This window comes from Halyomorpha halys, unplaced genomic scaffold, assembly GCF_000696795.3.
Source record: "Halyomorpha halys isolate HHAL.00 unplaced genomic scaffold, Hhal_1.1 Scaffold390.1, whole genome shotgun sequence".
Lineage (NCBI taxonomy): Eukaryota > Metazoa > Arthropoda > Insecta > Hemiptera > Pentatomidae > Halyomorpha > Halyomorpha halys.
The window spans coordinates 965,185-980,055 of NW_027112043.1; the positions used below are offsets into that span (position 1 = coordinate 965,185).

Genomic DNA, 14,871 nt, shown 5'->3' on the forward strand with positions numbered 1-14,871 from the left:
AAATTACATAACCACAAGTGAAATCATCAAACTTGATCATTTTATGACACCTGTAATTTTAAGGGTAAATGAATGAATGTAAATATCAAAACTATTTTTACATTTAACAAACTTTTATTATTTTAGATGTCATAAAATTGTATATTCCCTCTGACTAAATATACATTTATACAAAAAAACAATGTAGTTAGTAAAAATAATTTTTTAAGGAGTTATAATGATTCTTGTTAGTCATAATTATTTAATTATTGGAGGTAATATATAAAGGGGCAAAATGAAATAAAAATATACATATTTATCACATATTTTTTTAAAAGTCTTTTTATTTCTAGATTAAATATATAATATACTTAAATTATCAATTAGTCCATATTAGAATATAAATTCTAAATGAAGTTGTATTTGACAAACAATCATGATTGAAGCGAGGCTACCATAGCTCTCCATCCTTTTCTTTGGCAGGCACTTCAATGACACGAGGTTTATCAATTATCCTGGCAGTTCTCATTCCTTTTTCAACTATTCCAATAATCCATGCTTGATATCCTTCTTGCTTTTCGATATCTTTGCAGTAGGCAGCAGCTTGTTCCCGAGGAAGACATATCAATAAACCACCTAAAAAAAAATTAAAATGAATATGATAAATGAAAAGCTAAATATATTGTCATTATTTAAAAAAACAAAACGATATTTATATCAATAGATTTTATTTATATCAATTTTTTTTCAATCGACTTGGCTCAATATGAAAAGGTTAATTATACTAATTTTCAAATATACCAGATTTGTATTATTTATAAGTTTTTAAAATAAAATTAAAAATTACATCTAGTAAAAATTTTTCTTAAATTGAAAAACTAATAAAACAAAGATTTAATTTATATTAAACCCTAAAATTAATAAAAATTTCATGTTATTTGACCATCATATTTAAATTTGCTTGGGTGTTTGACAGGGTTCTCTTCTCAGTCTACAGCTGTTTTCCTTATTTTGAATGATTTATCCGATGTGCTGGAGTCAAGAGTAAGGGTAGGAAAGTCGCATTAAATGGCATATGTAGAATGTGGTTTTGTATGCAAACAACCTGGCCACTCTCCAATTAAATATTAACCAACTAGGATCTTATTGTACCAGGTGAAACATGGAAGTAAAATATATTTCAATTCAAGTGACTAAAATTTAAATTTTAAAATTCATTCATTACCAGATGTCTCAGCTGAATGTCCTTGGAGAAGTTGAAACATGTTTCCACAGGCTTTGGCAACAGCAGCCATCTTTGCTATGACTGGAAGATTATGAATGACGAAGGATACTTCATTCTTTTGATGTTTGGCTAAGGTTTGTGCATGACCTAGGAGCCCAAAGCCCGTTACATCGGTCGCTCCATGGGCGTTATATTTGTGCATCAATCTGGCAGCTGTAACATAATAAAACAAACTGCTTTTAAAACTTACGATTTTCAGTGCATAAAAAAAAGCAATATATTTACACTTTCAATTATTTTTAAACTTTGAAGAAATAACATGTCACAACTAGGCAAGAACAGTCTTACACTCAAAAATGTATATTGGCTCAAATATAAGTCAACCCACTATTTTAAAAATAACTTTCAGGGAGAAAATGAAAAAATTGAACAACTGATAAGAAATCAATTTTAAAATTTCATATATATATATATATATTTATATGGGAGTGGGTACCTCATTGATGAGGCACTGTGCTACTAAAAAAAAGGACTCTGGTTCGAATCCAGCTGTGGCAGATAAATCATTATCTGCCACAGCTTTCAAGCAAGTTTTCATTGTAGTGATGAATCAGCCCTGTGGGTTCCGGAGCCTTTCAGGGTCCACCTAACTCCATAAAGTGCGTACCCTTAATTCGGTATGTGCTTGTCGCATTCCAGCACTATTCTGACCAAATTAACTCCTTGCACAACTGTTGGCCTACTAACAGTACTTCCCTACAAAGTACCGTATTCCTAACCATTCATGGGTTGTAGAGGTACAAGTGTTCGTTTATAATATATATTTCAGAAAGAAACAAGATTGCTTAAATTAAGTACTATGTAGATAAATATTATCATAAAATTATTATGATAAAGTTATGAAATTAGAACATAATTTATTGTTTCTGTTTAAAGTTACCCAATTAGGTTATCATTCTCAATTTTTAATTCTAGGTACCATTTACGTTAGTTTCCTTTCTGTTTTGATGCTGTATAACTTTCATTTTCCCCCACACCTCTCATTTTAAACATATCAGCCCAATCTTTTATTGCATTTCTCTCCAAAAGTGAACAACTTTTTATAAGATGAAATAAAAATAAATAATGAAATGACTTAAAAGTTCCAAGTATAGTTGAACTTAATTTTTCCTATAATGTATTTAAATAATGTCGACTCCGAAAATAAATCAAAATCTAATTTTATATAAGACAATTTTAGAAAAAATCTTGTCCTCCTTGTGGGTAAAAACAGAATTTTTAATAACAATAATAAACTTTTTATTTATTCAAGAATAAATCCCTTTGGAACAACATTACAACTAATACAGGGATGTTGTCAGTCAATATGGAATTTTGTGATGGTGTTCAGTAGTTTATCATAAGAAATTTTGGGTGAAAAAACAGGGTTTCTGGATTGAAGCTGAGATAGAATGTCAGGTTAGGGTGAAGGATTTAAACCAAAGGATATGAAATGGTAGTTACATGACTGAGAGTGAACTGAGGTTAAGGATTCTAGTAGGGATCATTTTCAGGGTATTTTACTCCATACCAAATTTGCATCTTGCAGTTTCCTTTGTTTTCTTCATTTCTTTTATTTCTGATGTTAGCCAAGGAGCAGAGGGGCCGGGAAAGGTTTAATATGGTTTGTAGGATAGAGGCGAGGTTAATAGACTTGTAGGAATATATGTTGTTCCAGTAGACAGAATGTAGTTCATGTTGAAGGGAAAGGAGGTCAAGAGAGATTAATTCGAATAAAGGGAATTTGAAGAGATTATCAAACGGAGCATGAGGTCAGAATACAATGGAGAAAAACCAACTTAAAAATACTACAAAAATTATATTGAAATAGAAAAAACTTCTTTTAACTTTCAGATCAGTACTCACAACCCAAAATAATTACTTAAAATTTAAAAGAAATTTTTTACTACTTTATGTAACACTTACCAACTCTATTAAGCCTAGCCATTGAATCCATAGCACGCTGGTATGCTTTTCGGACATCTTCATCAGATACAACCAGTTTTATCCTGTTCCACCTCTCTGGTATATCTAACCACTGATGAGCATTCACCGCTACCTGAGTTCCCAGGGGTTTCGTCAACACCAACACATCACCTACCACCGCATTGTCAGGCCTACATAATCATAATCATATACAAGAATAATATAATATGATGCATTATTATTATTCACTGCTACCTGGGTGCCGAAAGCTTTTGTTAACACTCAAACATTAACAACCACAGCAATATCAAGCCTACACAACTTATTACATAATATAATTTAATTAATTTAGATGAAAAGTGACTAGATAACTCTTTTTAAAGAGAAAAGGCCAACCGAATAGGCTGATAGAAAAGAAAGTGAAATATTACAGTTTTTAGCACAATGCATAACCTCAAAATATTAATTTCTCTACATTAATAAATAAGTATAGGACTCACACATTAATCTTTCTTTTACGTAGTGGAGTTTTTTTTTTGTTTTTTTTTTTTAAATAAATGAAAAATAACTATTCAATGTTTGAATTGAATTTGTTTACTTCATGTAATAATTTGCCTTGGCTGTTCAACAGATCATTATTTCATTTTGTTCCCTCCTACCTTGAATTGAAAATACAAGACATTTGGAGTCGAAAGTAAAGAATATGATATAAAAAAGAACATGGAATCCTTACTTCATTTGTGATGAATAACCAAGAGAAGAAACTAAAACTGGGAGTGTTCCCTATGAAGTTTACAAATACACAAGGTTTATTTATAGTAGTAAGCAGGGCTTCCTGGTGGATAAATTGGTTATGAAAAAAGACAGCAAAAACAGGAGTAAGAAGTTGATTCTTATATATTTTTTATTATATAAGTACTTAACAATAATGGATATCAATAACAAGAAATAATGACAACCCTCAACAATAATCCTTATTTGGTGAGGATGAGAGGCTGAATGCCAATGCATAAGTGCTCCATCTTTGTTTCAATACATGAAATTCACTGGCCTAGTGTATACTTTGAGTGAAGTGAATAAATTACAAAATGGATTATAAAGTTTCAATATACAACACCAAGTCGTTTAAATAAAACAAGTGAAAAATAATTATATAAAATATAAGTGATATTTAGTAACACAACCCTATAACACACATGGATACAAAACTATGTAAGTTATATTAAAGTTCCGAGTATGGTGCAAATTACAATTACTAGAAAGCTTTTAGTTGAAGTGACTTTAAAGGAACACAAAGAACAAAATCAATACAATGATAAAATTAAGTAGAGTTTAACGAAGGCATTAAAATTATAATTATATAAAAAAAAATTATCATACACTATGAATTCATTAGGCTGGCAAACAGTAGACGCTACTCCACCAATGGTACACCAAGGATTAACCACAGTTTGACCACCATTTATAGATGTCCCAGCTTCCATTGCAGAATCCTGTATAATATAATGAAATAAACCAGAAAAAACAAAACAATGAAATATAAAAATACATCTAAAAATAAAATTTAGTTGAAATTACAGTAAAACTTGAAGGCTGAGTTTATCTAATTTCATTATTGACTGTATAAACAAGACGTTAAAATATTAACGGTTCATAAACGATATAAATCAGTAATTGTTAATTTGAGAAAACAAAACATCTAAGATATTATAAATCATGATTTTAAAGAAAAAGACTGAGAAGTTCAATCCATAAAACTGGTCTCTCATAAACAAGAAAATAATAAAAGACCCTCTTTGAATTTTTCAATACAATTTCTATTGCAAGATAATAATAATTTACTTCCAAGAAATACATCGATAAACATAGACTGAACCAAATTACCAGGAACGATTATTACCTTCCGACCTCTCGATACATCAATGTAAATTTAGGTGGTCTTTACAGTCAGGTATGTTTTATCCTCATTGAAGTAGCATGACTGGACTTAAATGAGGATTTTTTTTTAAAAACTTTTCTAAAGTATCTTTAATTTTTTTAATAATTAACTATCTTGCATTGTTAGTACTAATAAATAACAACTGATGTTTCAACTAGAATTTCAAGCCTTCATCAGGGATGAAAACAAAAAGATGCCTCATCCCCAACCATCTTCTCATAAAGAATTAATCATATCGCAAAAGATTAAGGAAAGGAACCAAAATCTCACATTCATTTTCCATATACCATAAAAAAACAAAACAAAAAAAAAATCTCACATCAGCAAACCTAATTGAAAAGTTTTGACCAAGAACCATAAAATTAAAATGTTCAAGATTACAATAAAATATCGAAAAAAAATTAAATAATTAATTTTATTAAAATCTATAAATTCACATAAACAAAAAATATTAAATTAATTATTTTATATATGGTTGTTTGAGAGTGGTTTAGTTTATTCTTAATTAAAACAATTTTGATCCTTTTTTCCTCTCAACTTTTATTCTTTAAAACTTCTCCGTTTCGGCCCTCAGGCCATTCTCGAGGATACCACCTTCAATATTGATGTCATTTCTTTTCTTAAAGCTGCAGGCTAATTGCCCTTGTCACATATAACTTTTTCTAAAAATTTTTTTATATCTTAGACTTAAAACTTTTTTTACAAAACACTTTCCTTCCTTCCTTCACTTACATTTACAACTTAAAAACAGTTGTAAATGTAAGTGAAGAAAGGAAGGAAAGTGTTTTGTAAAAAAGTTTTAAATCTAAGATACAAAAATTTTTTTAGAAAAAGTTATATGTCACAAGGGCAATTAGCCTGCAGTTTTAAGTTTAAAAAAAGAAATTACATCAATATTGAAGGCGGTATCCTTGAGAATGGCCTGAGGGCCGAAACGGTGGACAAATTTTAAAGAGTAAAAGTTGAGAGGAAAAAAGGATCAAAATTGTTTTAATTAAGAATAAACAAAATATTAATATTTTAAGAAATTTATAAATAACCATAATTATTTAAAAAACAAATATTCATATTATCACACTAAAACTGAAAATAACAAACATATAAACTGATTTTAAGAATTGTATTGGAAGAAGATAGCTGATCGTATGAAGTAGATTGTAGGAAGATAATCTGCATGGCGGTCAATAAAGCTACCACAATAGTAGGAAAAACTATTTATTGTTAACTATTAGGTTAACGATAAATAGTTTTTTCTATTATGTCAGGGTGGCGGTCTATAAAGGTACCACAATAGTTTTTCCCACTATTTTGGTACCTATATTGACCGCCACCTAGGCTATCTTCCTACAATCGATTTTAAGAATATTTCTAAAATTAAAAAAAAAATAAAATAAAATAAATAACAATATAAACAATCCTAAGTATGTACTCAGGTCGTAAGGAGTCACATAAAATCTTTACTTTAAAAGTCTTTACCAATCCTAACACAAATATACGTTGAATTAATGTAAATAAACAATTAAGAAATTAGCTTAGCTAGTAAGTTTTCACCATATACCTTAAACCCTCTCATTATTAATGGAGTCACAACATCTCGTTCTCTTTCAGTCATTTTTGTGGAAACAGCGAGTAACATAAGCATATTATCACATTCAGTTACACCCATTGCATAAAGGTCACTTAGTGTATTAGCGCAAGCAATTTTTCCTACAATTAAATTATAAAATCAAATAGAAGTATTTACATCTGAGTTTACCCACATAAATACGACAGAGTAATTCTTTTCATACAAATAGTATCATACCCATCATGTAAGGATCATCTACTAAAGGATAAATAAAATCAGTAGTTTGAACAAGGTACAGACCACCATGCCGAAGTGGAGTAACACACGAGTCCATTCCAATACCTTGAAAACAAAACATTATTGATAAAAATAAAAATAAATTAAACAGAAACATCTGAACTAATAATTAAGAAACACATAAAACCATTTAACTTACTTTAAATTTAATCAATCAAGATTAATTTCTGTCAATCTCTTGTTTAAAATAAAACAATTAGTAAAGATCATTTATGCCTGTAGCTCTTACTTATCACACCATATTAAATGATTGTCTTAAAAATTATTTAAGACAAATGAACTATTAGTCATAATTACATTTGTTTTAATCAAATTCAACCAAGTATAAATCAAAAACTTAGTTCTTTTTTTTGTTAGCATAAAAAATTCTTATTTTATATTTATGTTAAAGATATTTTTTTTCCTTTTAGATCTTGTGATTACAGTCTTTAAAAATCTGGTATATCCACTTATATGCCCTTTCTTTGAATCAAAAGTCAAATAAAAAAATTTGTTTGCTGAACAAAATATAGTTTTATTTTCCTTTTAATGAAATAAAATATAACTTTTTTTCTCGTGGATTTATCCTATAAATAAAAAGTTTCATATAAAAAGTAGTCGTAATTAGAGGTGTGTCGGTGAGGAGTGAATGCATCGAAAATATCTTATATTTAGAAAGAACTTGTCCGAATTGAACGTGTTGTCAAAATGTTCATGGTCATTGAGTTTTTCTGTGTAGGAAGGAGGTCAGGGTTTTGGTCCTCTGAGGTGAATCACCTGCTTGATTTTGGGAATTCTGAGTGGTATACCCCTGTGCTCTTCCCTCTAACCATTCCACTCCTCTCAAAAATGCCATCGAATTATCTTGTCACAAATTCTTTTTATAAACCACAACATATAGGAAAATGTTGACCAACCTATGATGGATTTTAGCCCTACCTACTAAATTTGAATAATTATTATTTTTGAGTTATTCTATAAGTATATATGTATATAATGCCAATTATGTACATAAGTGCCTACTACCTGTCAAATTTATTGGTACCAAAGACAAAAAGATGTGATATTCAATATTCATTGATAGTTAATTACTATTAAAATAGGTACCTACTTCCTCCTATTTTACTTTACTAACATGTTTCGAGATAGTAAATGCAACTAATATAATTTATGAATAAACTATAGTTTTGTTTTTCAATTACTGAAATATCTACCTGTTCCTCTAGCTAGACAATTTCTAAATAGGTACTTCAATACAATTTTTGTTGTAAAACTAAATAAAAAGAACATTTAAAAAAAAAAAAAAAAAGTAATAACATTAAGAAAAGAAAAACACAGGGCATCCGAAGTGAAACCCAAATCATAAACTCCTTTAAAGAAATCCAATTCAACTCATAGACTAAATGTGATGATTTGAGGAAACAGATTCCATCACTGAGTAAGTTCAAAAAAACCTTACCTATGAATGGAATGACTGTTTGGATTCAAATTTGGCAAGTTACCTTGTGGTACATACTTCTAGTCCCTAGAAAAGTATGGAAGGAGGGAAGTACAGTCCCAAGTAAGGGATTTATTCTATAAATAAAAAGTTAAAGTGCTGGCATAAGATAATTTCAGGTCAATTTCAACAAAATCATCAATACAAAAAATTATAAAGAAAAGTAAATTGTATTCATCCATATCTCAAAGTTTACATATTTATAATCTGTACAACATATAAATAGATTATAAAAAAGTGGTAACCTTATAAGTCATATGAAATACATTCATATCAGGTAAATAGATTTAAGTTAAACGGTTGTAATTGGAATGATTGTGTGCTACTCTTAAGGATCTCATTCTCATGGATAAGATTTACCTGAGAGATATCCAATGGAGCGATCATGTATGTCCACCATAAGTATTCTACACGTGCAGTTTTCAAGTGACTCAGTTAATTATTTATTTTAATTGGCCTTTATTTGTCATTGTCATACTGAAATGAACTTCTGGCCAGAGGGGTCTTCTGAATCAGAATGTAACTATCTAGAAGGAGGATTAACATTCTTTAAATTAGTTATAACATCTTGAAAGGTGGAATATAATTCTTCGATTTAGTAAAACCATCTTGCAGATTTTTGGCACTCCACTCTGGAATAATATTTTTCAAATATAACAAGTATTCGATACCTTGGAGAGATATACCAGCAATTAAGGTGCCACAGTATAATTTGAAAGATTTATAAGATAAAACATGTTCATCTGAATCAGAGAGATGCTGACACGAAGTGGTATGGGGCTTGAAACTGAAGATGGCTAAAATTTGTGAATGTAAATAAACACACAAACAGTACTTGTGATTCTTACTTATCCTTTTTTTTATAAAAGATAATTAATCAAACTGTTAAGAGTTCAGCTTATTATGCAATGTATATCTATGAAAGAAATGCATTATAGATCTATGGAGATCATTGAAGATCTTCAAAGGTTAACTGATATTTATGACTTGCACAAGTATTGATTGATTTTCCAAATAAATTTGTCACCACCTGGCTATCTTTGATATTCCATATACAGAGGAGTGTAAAATCTTGTTCCATCCTACCAGTTATAATATTTATATCTAATAAATGATATTGAACTTAAAATGACAAGGAGTACGATTAAAAAGCAATCCCCAAACATAAATTTATATTACTAGATTTGGGTTGAATGTTGAAGCTAAACTTTGGTAGTCAGGAAATAATGTTCTAGGTTTAGTTAAAAGGGGATTAATGTGGATCCCAAAGAATAAACCTCATCCCTCATATTCAGAATAGATAGGTAGACAACAGACCTTTCCTACACAGAATTAAAGCCCAGATAATAATAATCAAAAACTGTTGCTTGACATAGTATTATTACATTTTTATAGAAAGTAGATAATTCATTAAATGCTGTAAACTTTTCATTGATATAGAATAATAATAGGTTAATAAAATATTCAGTGGCACTGACAGTTATATTATCAAAATATTTGCTGAGACAAGATTGTTTATTTAACCTCTGATAAGGTTACAACTTCGATTTTACCCTGACTGTACTATAACCTTTTAATAGGTTATTGTTGACAAGCAGTTAAAACCGGGAAGAAGTGAGAAATCGTTGTTAACATAATCCAATTGTTAAGAATGGAAAATTATTACTCACCAATTCTAGTGACCGCTAAATGAAGAAAATGGGCATGTTCGTGATCCTGTGCATTATTGTCATCTTGTTGAAGTCCCTCCAGGAGACGCGACAGCACCTCCTGTGGGACTTTACACCCTCATCCTTTTAAATCAGAGAACCTAGTTAATCTAAAAGTAGGTTCTAATTGATGCTGCACAGGATCAAAAGGTCTCCTCAAAACCAAGGCATTAGCATTTCCAGCCAGTTCTAATTGAACGGCAGAAAATGCATCTTGGCTTACAGAAGAGGCCTGAAGTTCTGCCATTATCGGTGTAGCCATGTTATTCAGTCAGACGATATCGGGAAACTTAAAAACAATATATTTACACTGGTCAAAATTTCGCCACTGACTGAAGACACGCTACTACAACACAAGAATGTTACAGTATGGCTGCCACACGAAGGAATATGAATCTGATTGGCTAGGATTTCCCGGTAAAATTCCTTGGGGAGCAGACAAGATTTCGTTTTCTCCCTTCTCAAAGAAATAATAAAACAAAATCTTAAAAATTTGTATTGTATTTTTTTAACAAACAACATTCTAGAGCATGTCTTTAGGCTGTTTAAAACAAATATAGGCTTTTATTTTCGTAATAATAAATAAATAAGTAGTTATATTAACCCTTATATAAACCCTTTTATGAATTCTGAGATCTAAGGAATTGGATTAGAGGTAGAAAAAACGAGATATTTAAGTTGTAAATTTACCTAACTTTTTTTTTTTTTTTTAGTCCTATCAACTTCCCTTAAATCAAGAATTGATAATGTATTGGGCTAATGGAAAAAATAGTGATGGTTTCCGCCTTTGCTGTTTTAAAACCAATCGTTGAAAAAAAGTAAATCCTTTATGTTAATTCCGTATATATCATAATAAATATTAATTCTATTTCTATAAATTTTAAACTCCCGGTTATTAGTAAGTATGGAAAAGGCTACCTATGGAAAAGACTATATATGGAAATGAAATAATAACTACTTTTGACTTCACACATTCCAATTTACATAATAAAACACTGTTAGGAGTTATCTTTCATTCTTTATTGTAACATAAGTTGAAGGTATGACAATCATATCAAAACAGATTGACACATTAAAGGCTTAGTGTCATAGAGAATTTTGTGCTGACCTTTTATTAACCTTAACAGTTTATTGTAATGTAAACCGCAAAATCACAGTTATGGTAACACTCTTATAATACAGCAATTTACTGTAAAGATGGTAAAGGATCTTGCATTAAAAATGAATGTTTAGAGTTATATATCCAACTTACAGTTTAAAAGACACAGTTGAACTTAAACATATATAATTGAACGTAATTAAACGTACTGTAAATAAAGCCATCAGGAAGTTATAATAATATTTTTGGCATCATTAATGGTTTAATTTTCATTATTATAGCTCTAAGTAGATCTTATAAACTTCCACCAGCTCAAGAAATAAAGTAAATCTATGAGATCTTATTCAGTATTTTTTCCTATCTTGTCATTCCTAATACATGGGGAAAGAGAGTTATCTAGAGGTAACCAACCTATTATAACCCGTATGGAATATCGAGTTTTCATTCCGTGGGACCGCCCTGAAATAAAAGTCAACCTGCCCAACGCGAAATCGAACCGGCGCAGATGCAGTTACGCGGTTGCTTACTCCCTCAGCTACAAACGACATTCTTATTCAATTTTTGCCAGTAGGTAATACCAAAGAAACTCGGCAACCTTTCGGGATACGAAGCTGCTTGTGAATAGTAAAATTCGAAAACAGCTGTGCGAGTGTGCGGTCGCCACAGATGCCAAAAATGAGGCTTATAAAAACATGAAAAACAAAGAACCCGTCATGAGGAGTTTGGGAGAGCCTTCTACTAACTTATCCTCATAGCTGGATCGATGAGAAAATGCCCGTTCAGTGGACGAAAGGCATCATTTACCCGCTGCACAAGAAGGGAAATATTCTGGATTGCTCCAATTAATCCAAATCCAATTGAACCTAAATGACTTTATTAGGGCTCATATTTTAGAAAATTTACTCTTCTTTCAATGATATTCTAATAAGTTTTTGTAGTGTTGTTGATAATTTTAAAGAAATGGAGCTCCGAAGGAAAATGTGTTTTTTTAGCGTTTTGAAATAGCCACCATTTTGTATTCCCCCATTCCTTTATTTGGCAGATTCATCAATTTTGACTAGAAATTATTCATACATAGTTTTCATAAAGGTTATCAAAAATTGGGGTGAAATGAGTGGCTTTTTTCACCCGGCTCTTACACCATCAAGAGCAGTTAAGGATGATGTGTTTGCCTACCAACTATTTTACTTGTCCCTGCAAAAAGTGATACGTGATTTAGTAATTTGGGCTGTCGAGTATACGGAGTTGGTGGAAAAAAATATGTAGTTAATGAATTATTGCAAGAAACCTGTTTAAGATTACTTACATACCCAAATGGATGAGGAGGGTGACTGGACTGGTGTTTAATAACCCATCAACGACGAGACGTACAGCTTGTTAGTTTCTAAAGATAAATACAATTCTTTCTTTCACTCGGTAGGGGTGGAACGCCGACTGTTGATTACATCGGCGTTTGTTTTCGAATTTTCTGAAAAATTATAAAAATAAACAAAAACTTGCAAATTTTTTTTTTAAAACTTGGTTCAGGACAGTCCAATAAATAATTCTACACCTAAATCTCAACAACGGTCTTAGCTTTTTTGATTAAAGTCATTTTAAAATTAGGAAAAATTGAAATTTCGTGATATTTGTTTGAATTAAGATTTTATTTATTAAACTTTCCTCTTTTTTACAGTATTAAATGTATTAAATATACTTGGGCTCTTAGATTCCATGACTATAGGTGGTTTTTCCATAAACAAAAGACGCAAAAGGGAAGTGAAACAAATTGTAACTGATAATGTGGTTACCTCAAAAGGAGTTAATTCCTTTGAGTTTAACCTTTATTTGGCCTCACAGAAAAATGTAAACAGTTTAATATATGTATATGTCAGTAGTCTAAGGATTAGTTTAAAAATCCCTATGGTAAATAACTCGCAAAAAAATATTTTTGTCCATTGAACGATGCAAAGTGTGTCGTATGTATTAGTGGGTATATTATGAGCTTATCTCATTGAAGTAAGTATTTTGTAGTAGTTCCTAGAATTAGTGTGTTCAAAAAAACTAAATCAACACTTAAAAAGTGGTTAAAGTTGGAAAACGGCGTGAAATTCACGCTTTCTCCCAAGTGGTTCGCAAACTGGGTGACCCAAGCTAACGCCAGATTCTCAAAATACTAAAAAAAAAAGGAAATAAAATAAAATTTGAAATAGCAAATACACAGTGCAATTTAGCATTTACTTAACACTCGCTGTTCTTCTTTTCCAATTCATTCAACTACTCTAACGATAACTGTGGTTAGCTTTACAAAGGTGCCGCGGAAAGATTAGCAGAAGATCGCCTACCAAGAAATCTGCTATATCAGTCATGGAGGCAGACCAGCGCCGGATAAAAATTTTCATCATAGTTACTCTTGAGTATTAATCCTCGTAGATATATTTTAAATTTAGACGTATTTGTTTTGAATTTTTCCCCCAAAACACAGTACTTTAAATTCTATTTATATCGAATGATAATGGAGTCCGCCATTACTTATTTCTACCAAAATTATTCCGCCATTTTTCTACTGGGGGTTTCAGCTGCCAACAAATAAAAAGTTGGGAGCCTCTGAGATAACATTACAATGCCATGAGGAAGGTTTTTTTTTATTTTTAATTAGGTATATTCAGTATTGCCTACTCTGAGATGCTAAATATAACGAAGAAATTGTTTCCAACGCATTTTCTTTTGGATTTCCCTCTGCCTGGTCATTTTTGACATATGTACAAGGGAGGGGATTATATACAGGTTACCACCTTATTCAAATCATTGAGGGGAGTTACGATTTCATTCCGCGGGACCGCCACGAAATTAACCAGGATCCTCCCAGGCCGGATTGAACTGGTACCGCTGCAGTAACGAAGTTACTAAGGTAGACACCTTAACTGCCTGGGCTACAGACGCACATTCATTTCCATTACCAGGCCATAGTGCCAAAAAAAAAATGAATATTTTCTTTCATGAACATCTGGTGGACTCATAAATGGAATTGTATGAAGGTGGGCTTCTTGGAAGTGTTCCTACAGGAACTGTACAACAAAAAAATTGAATGGGCAGAATTTAGAAACAGTGTAAATCCCCTTTTCTCTAAGGACAATGATACTAATTTTTTTTTTATAATATATATTAAATATCATGGATAAAAAAGATATTATAGAAGTAAAGTATTGAACACTTTATTTTTATCCTTTTTAGTTAGGCTATCACCAAGCTAACAAAATATAAAATATTAAAAATCTGGATAGATTTTTGAGAGCAGGGTTCTGTTAAAGCCAGCTGGTTGAGTACCAAATATATGATACTTCTATCTCTCACCACCATATATAATACCCCAACCATAATACAAGAGTTTTAAGGGAAGCACAAAGGAGAGTGACTTTTAATGTAAAGGAAAAATATGTTGTAGTTTTTCAAAAATAATGAACATTGACAGTTATCTGTTTTTCAACTCACAGGTTAGCAATCTTAATATGCGTCGACATCTATATACATAAATTTTCCAAAGGAAATAATAATTTTATGGATATTCGGTGAAATTTCAATAAGTAATTTTAGTTCAATCTCCACATCAGAACAAATTTCAGGCTCATTCAATG

At 30.7% G+C, this 14,871-nt stretch overlaps 1 protein-coding gene across 2 annotated transcripts; it reads right to left on the minus strand.

Moving 5' to 3' along the window:
• Positions 1-242: 242 nt before the first annotated feature.
• Positions 243-10,539, minus strand: Sps1 (inactive selenide, water dikinase). 2 transcript variants are annotated; one of them, XM_014422831.3, is made up of 7 exons: positions 10,120-10,539; positions 6,913-7,017; positions 6,667-6,815; positions 4,550-4,662; positions 3,170-3,360; positions 1,205-1,417; positions 243-615 (listed from the first exon to the last, which is right to left on the minus strand). In XM_014422831.3, the coding sequence occupies exons 1-7, from the start codon at positions 10,418-10,420 to the stop codon at positions 431-433; spliced, it is 1,257 nt and encodes a 418-aa protein (XP_014278317.1). In that variant the 5' UTR covers positions 10,421-10,539; the 3' UTR covers positions 243-430. The 2 variants fall into 2 exon arrangements, with proteins under 2 accessions (XP_014278317.1, XP_066906055.1); XM_067049954.1 differs by lacking the exon at positions 10,120-10,539 and adding an exon at positions 7,112-7,132.
• Positions 10,540-14,871: the final 4,332 nt, after the last annotated feature.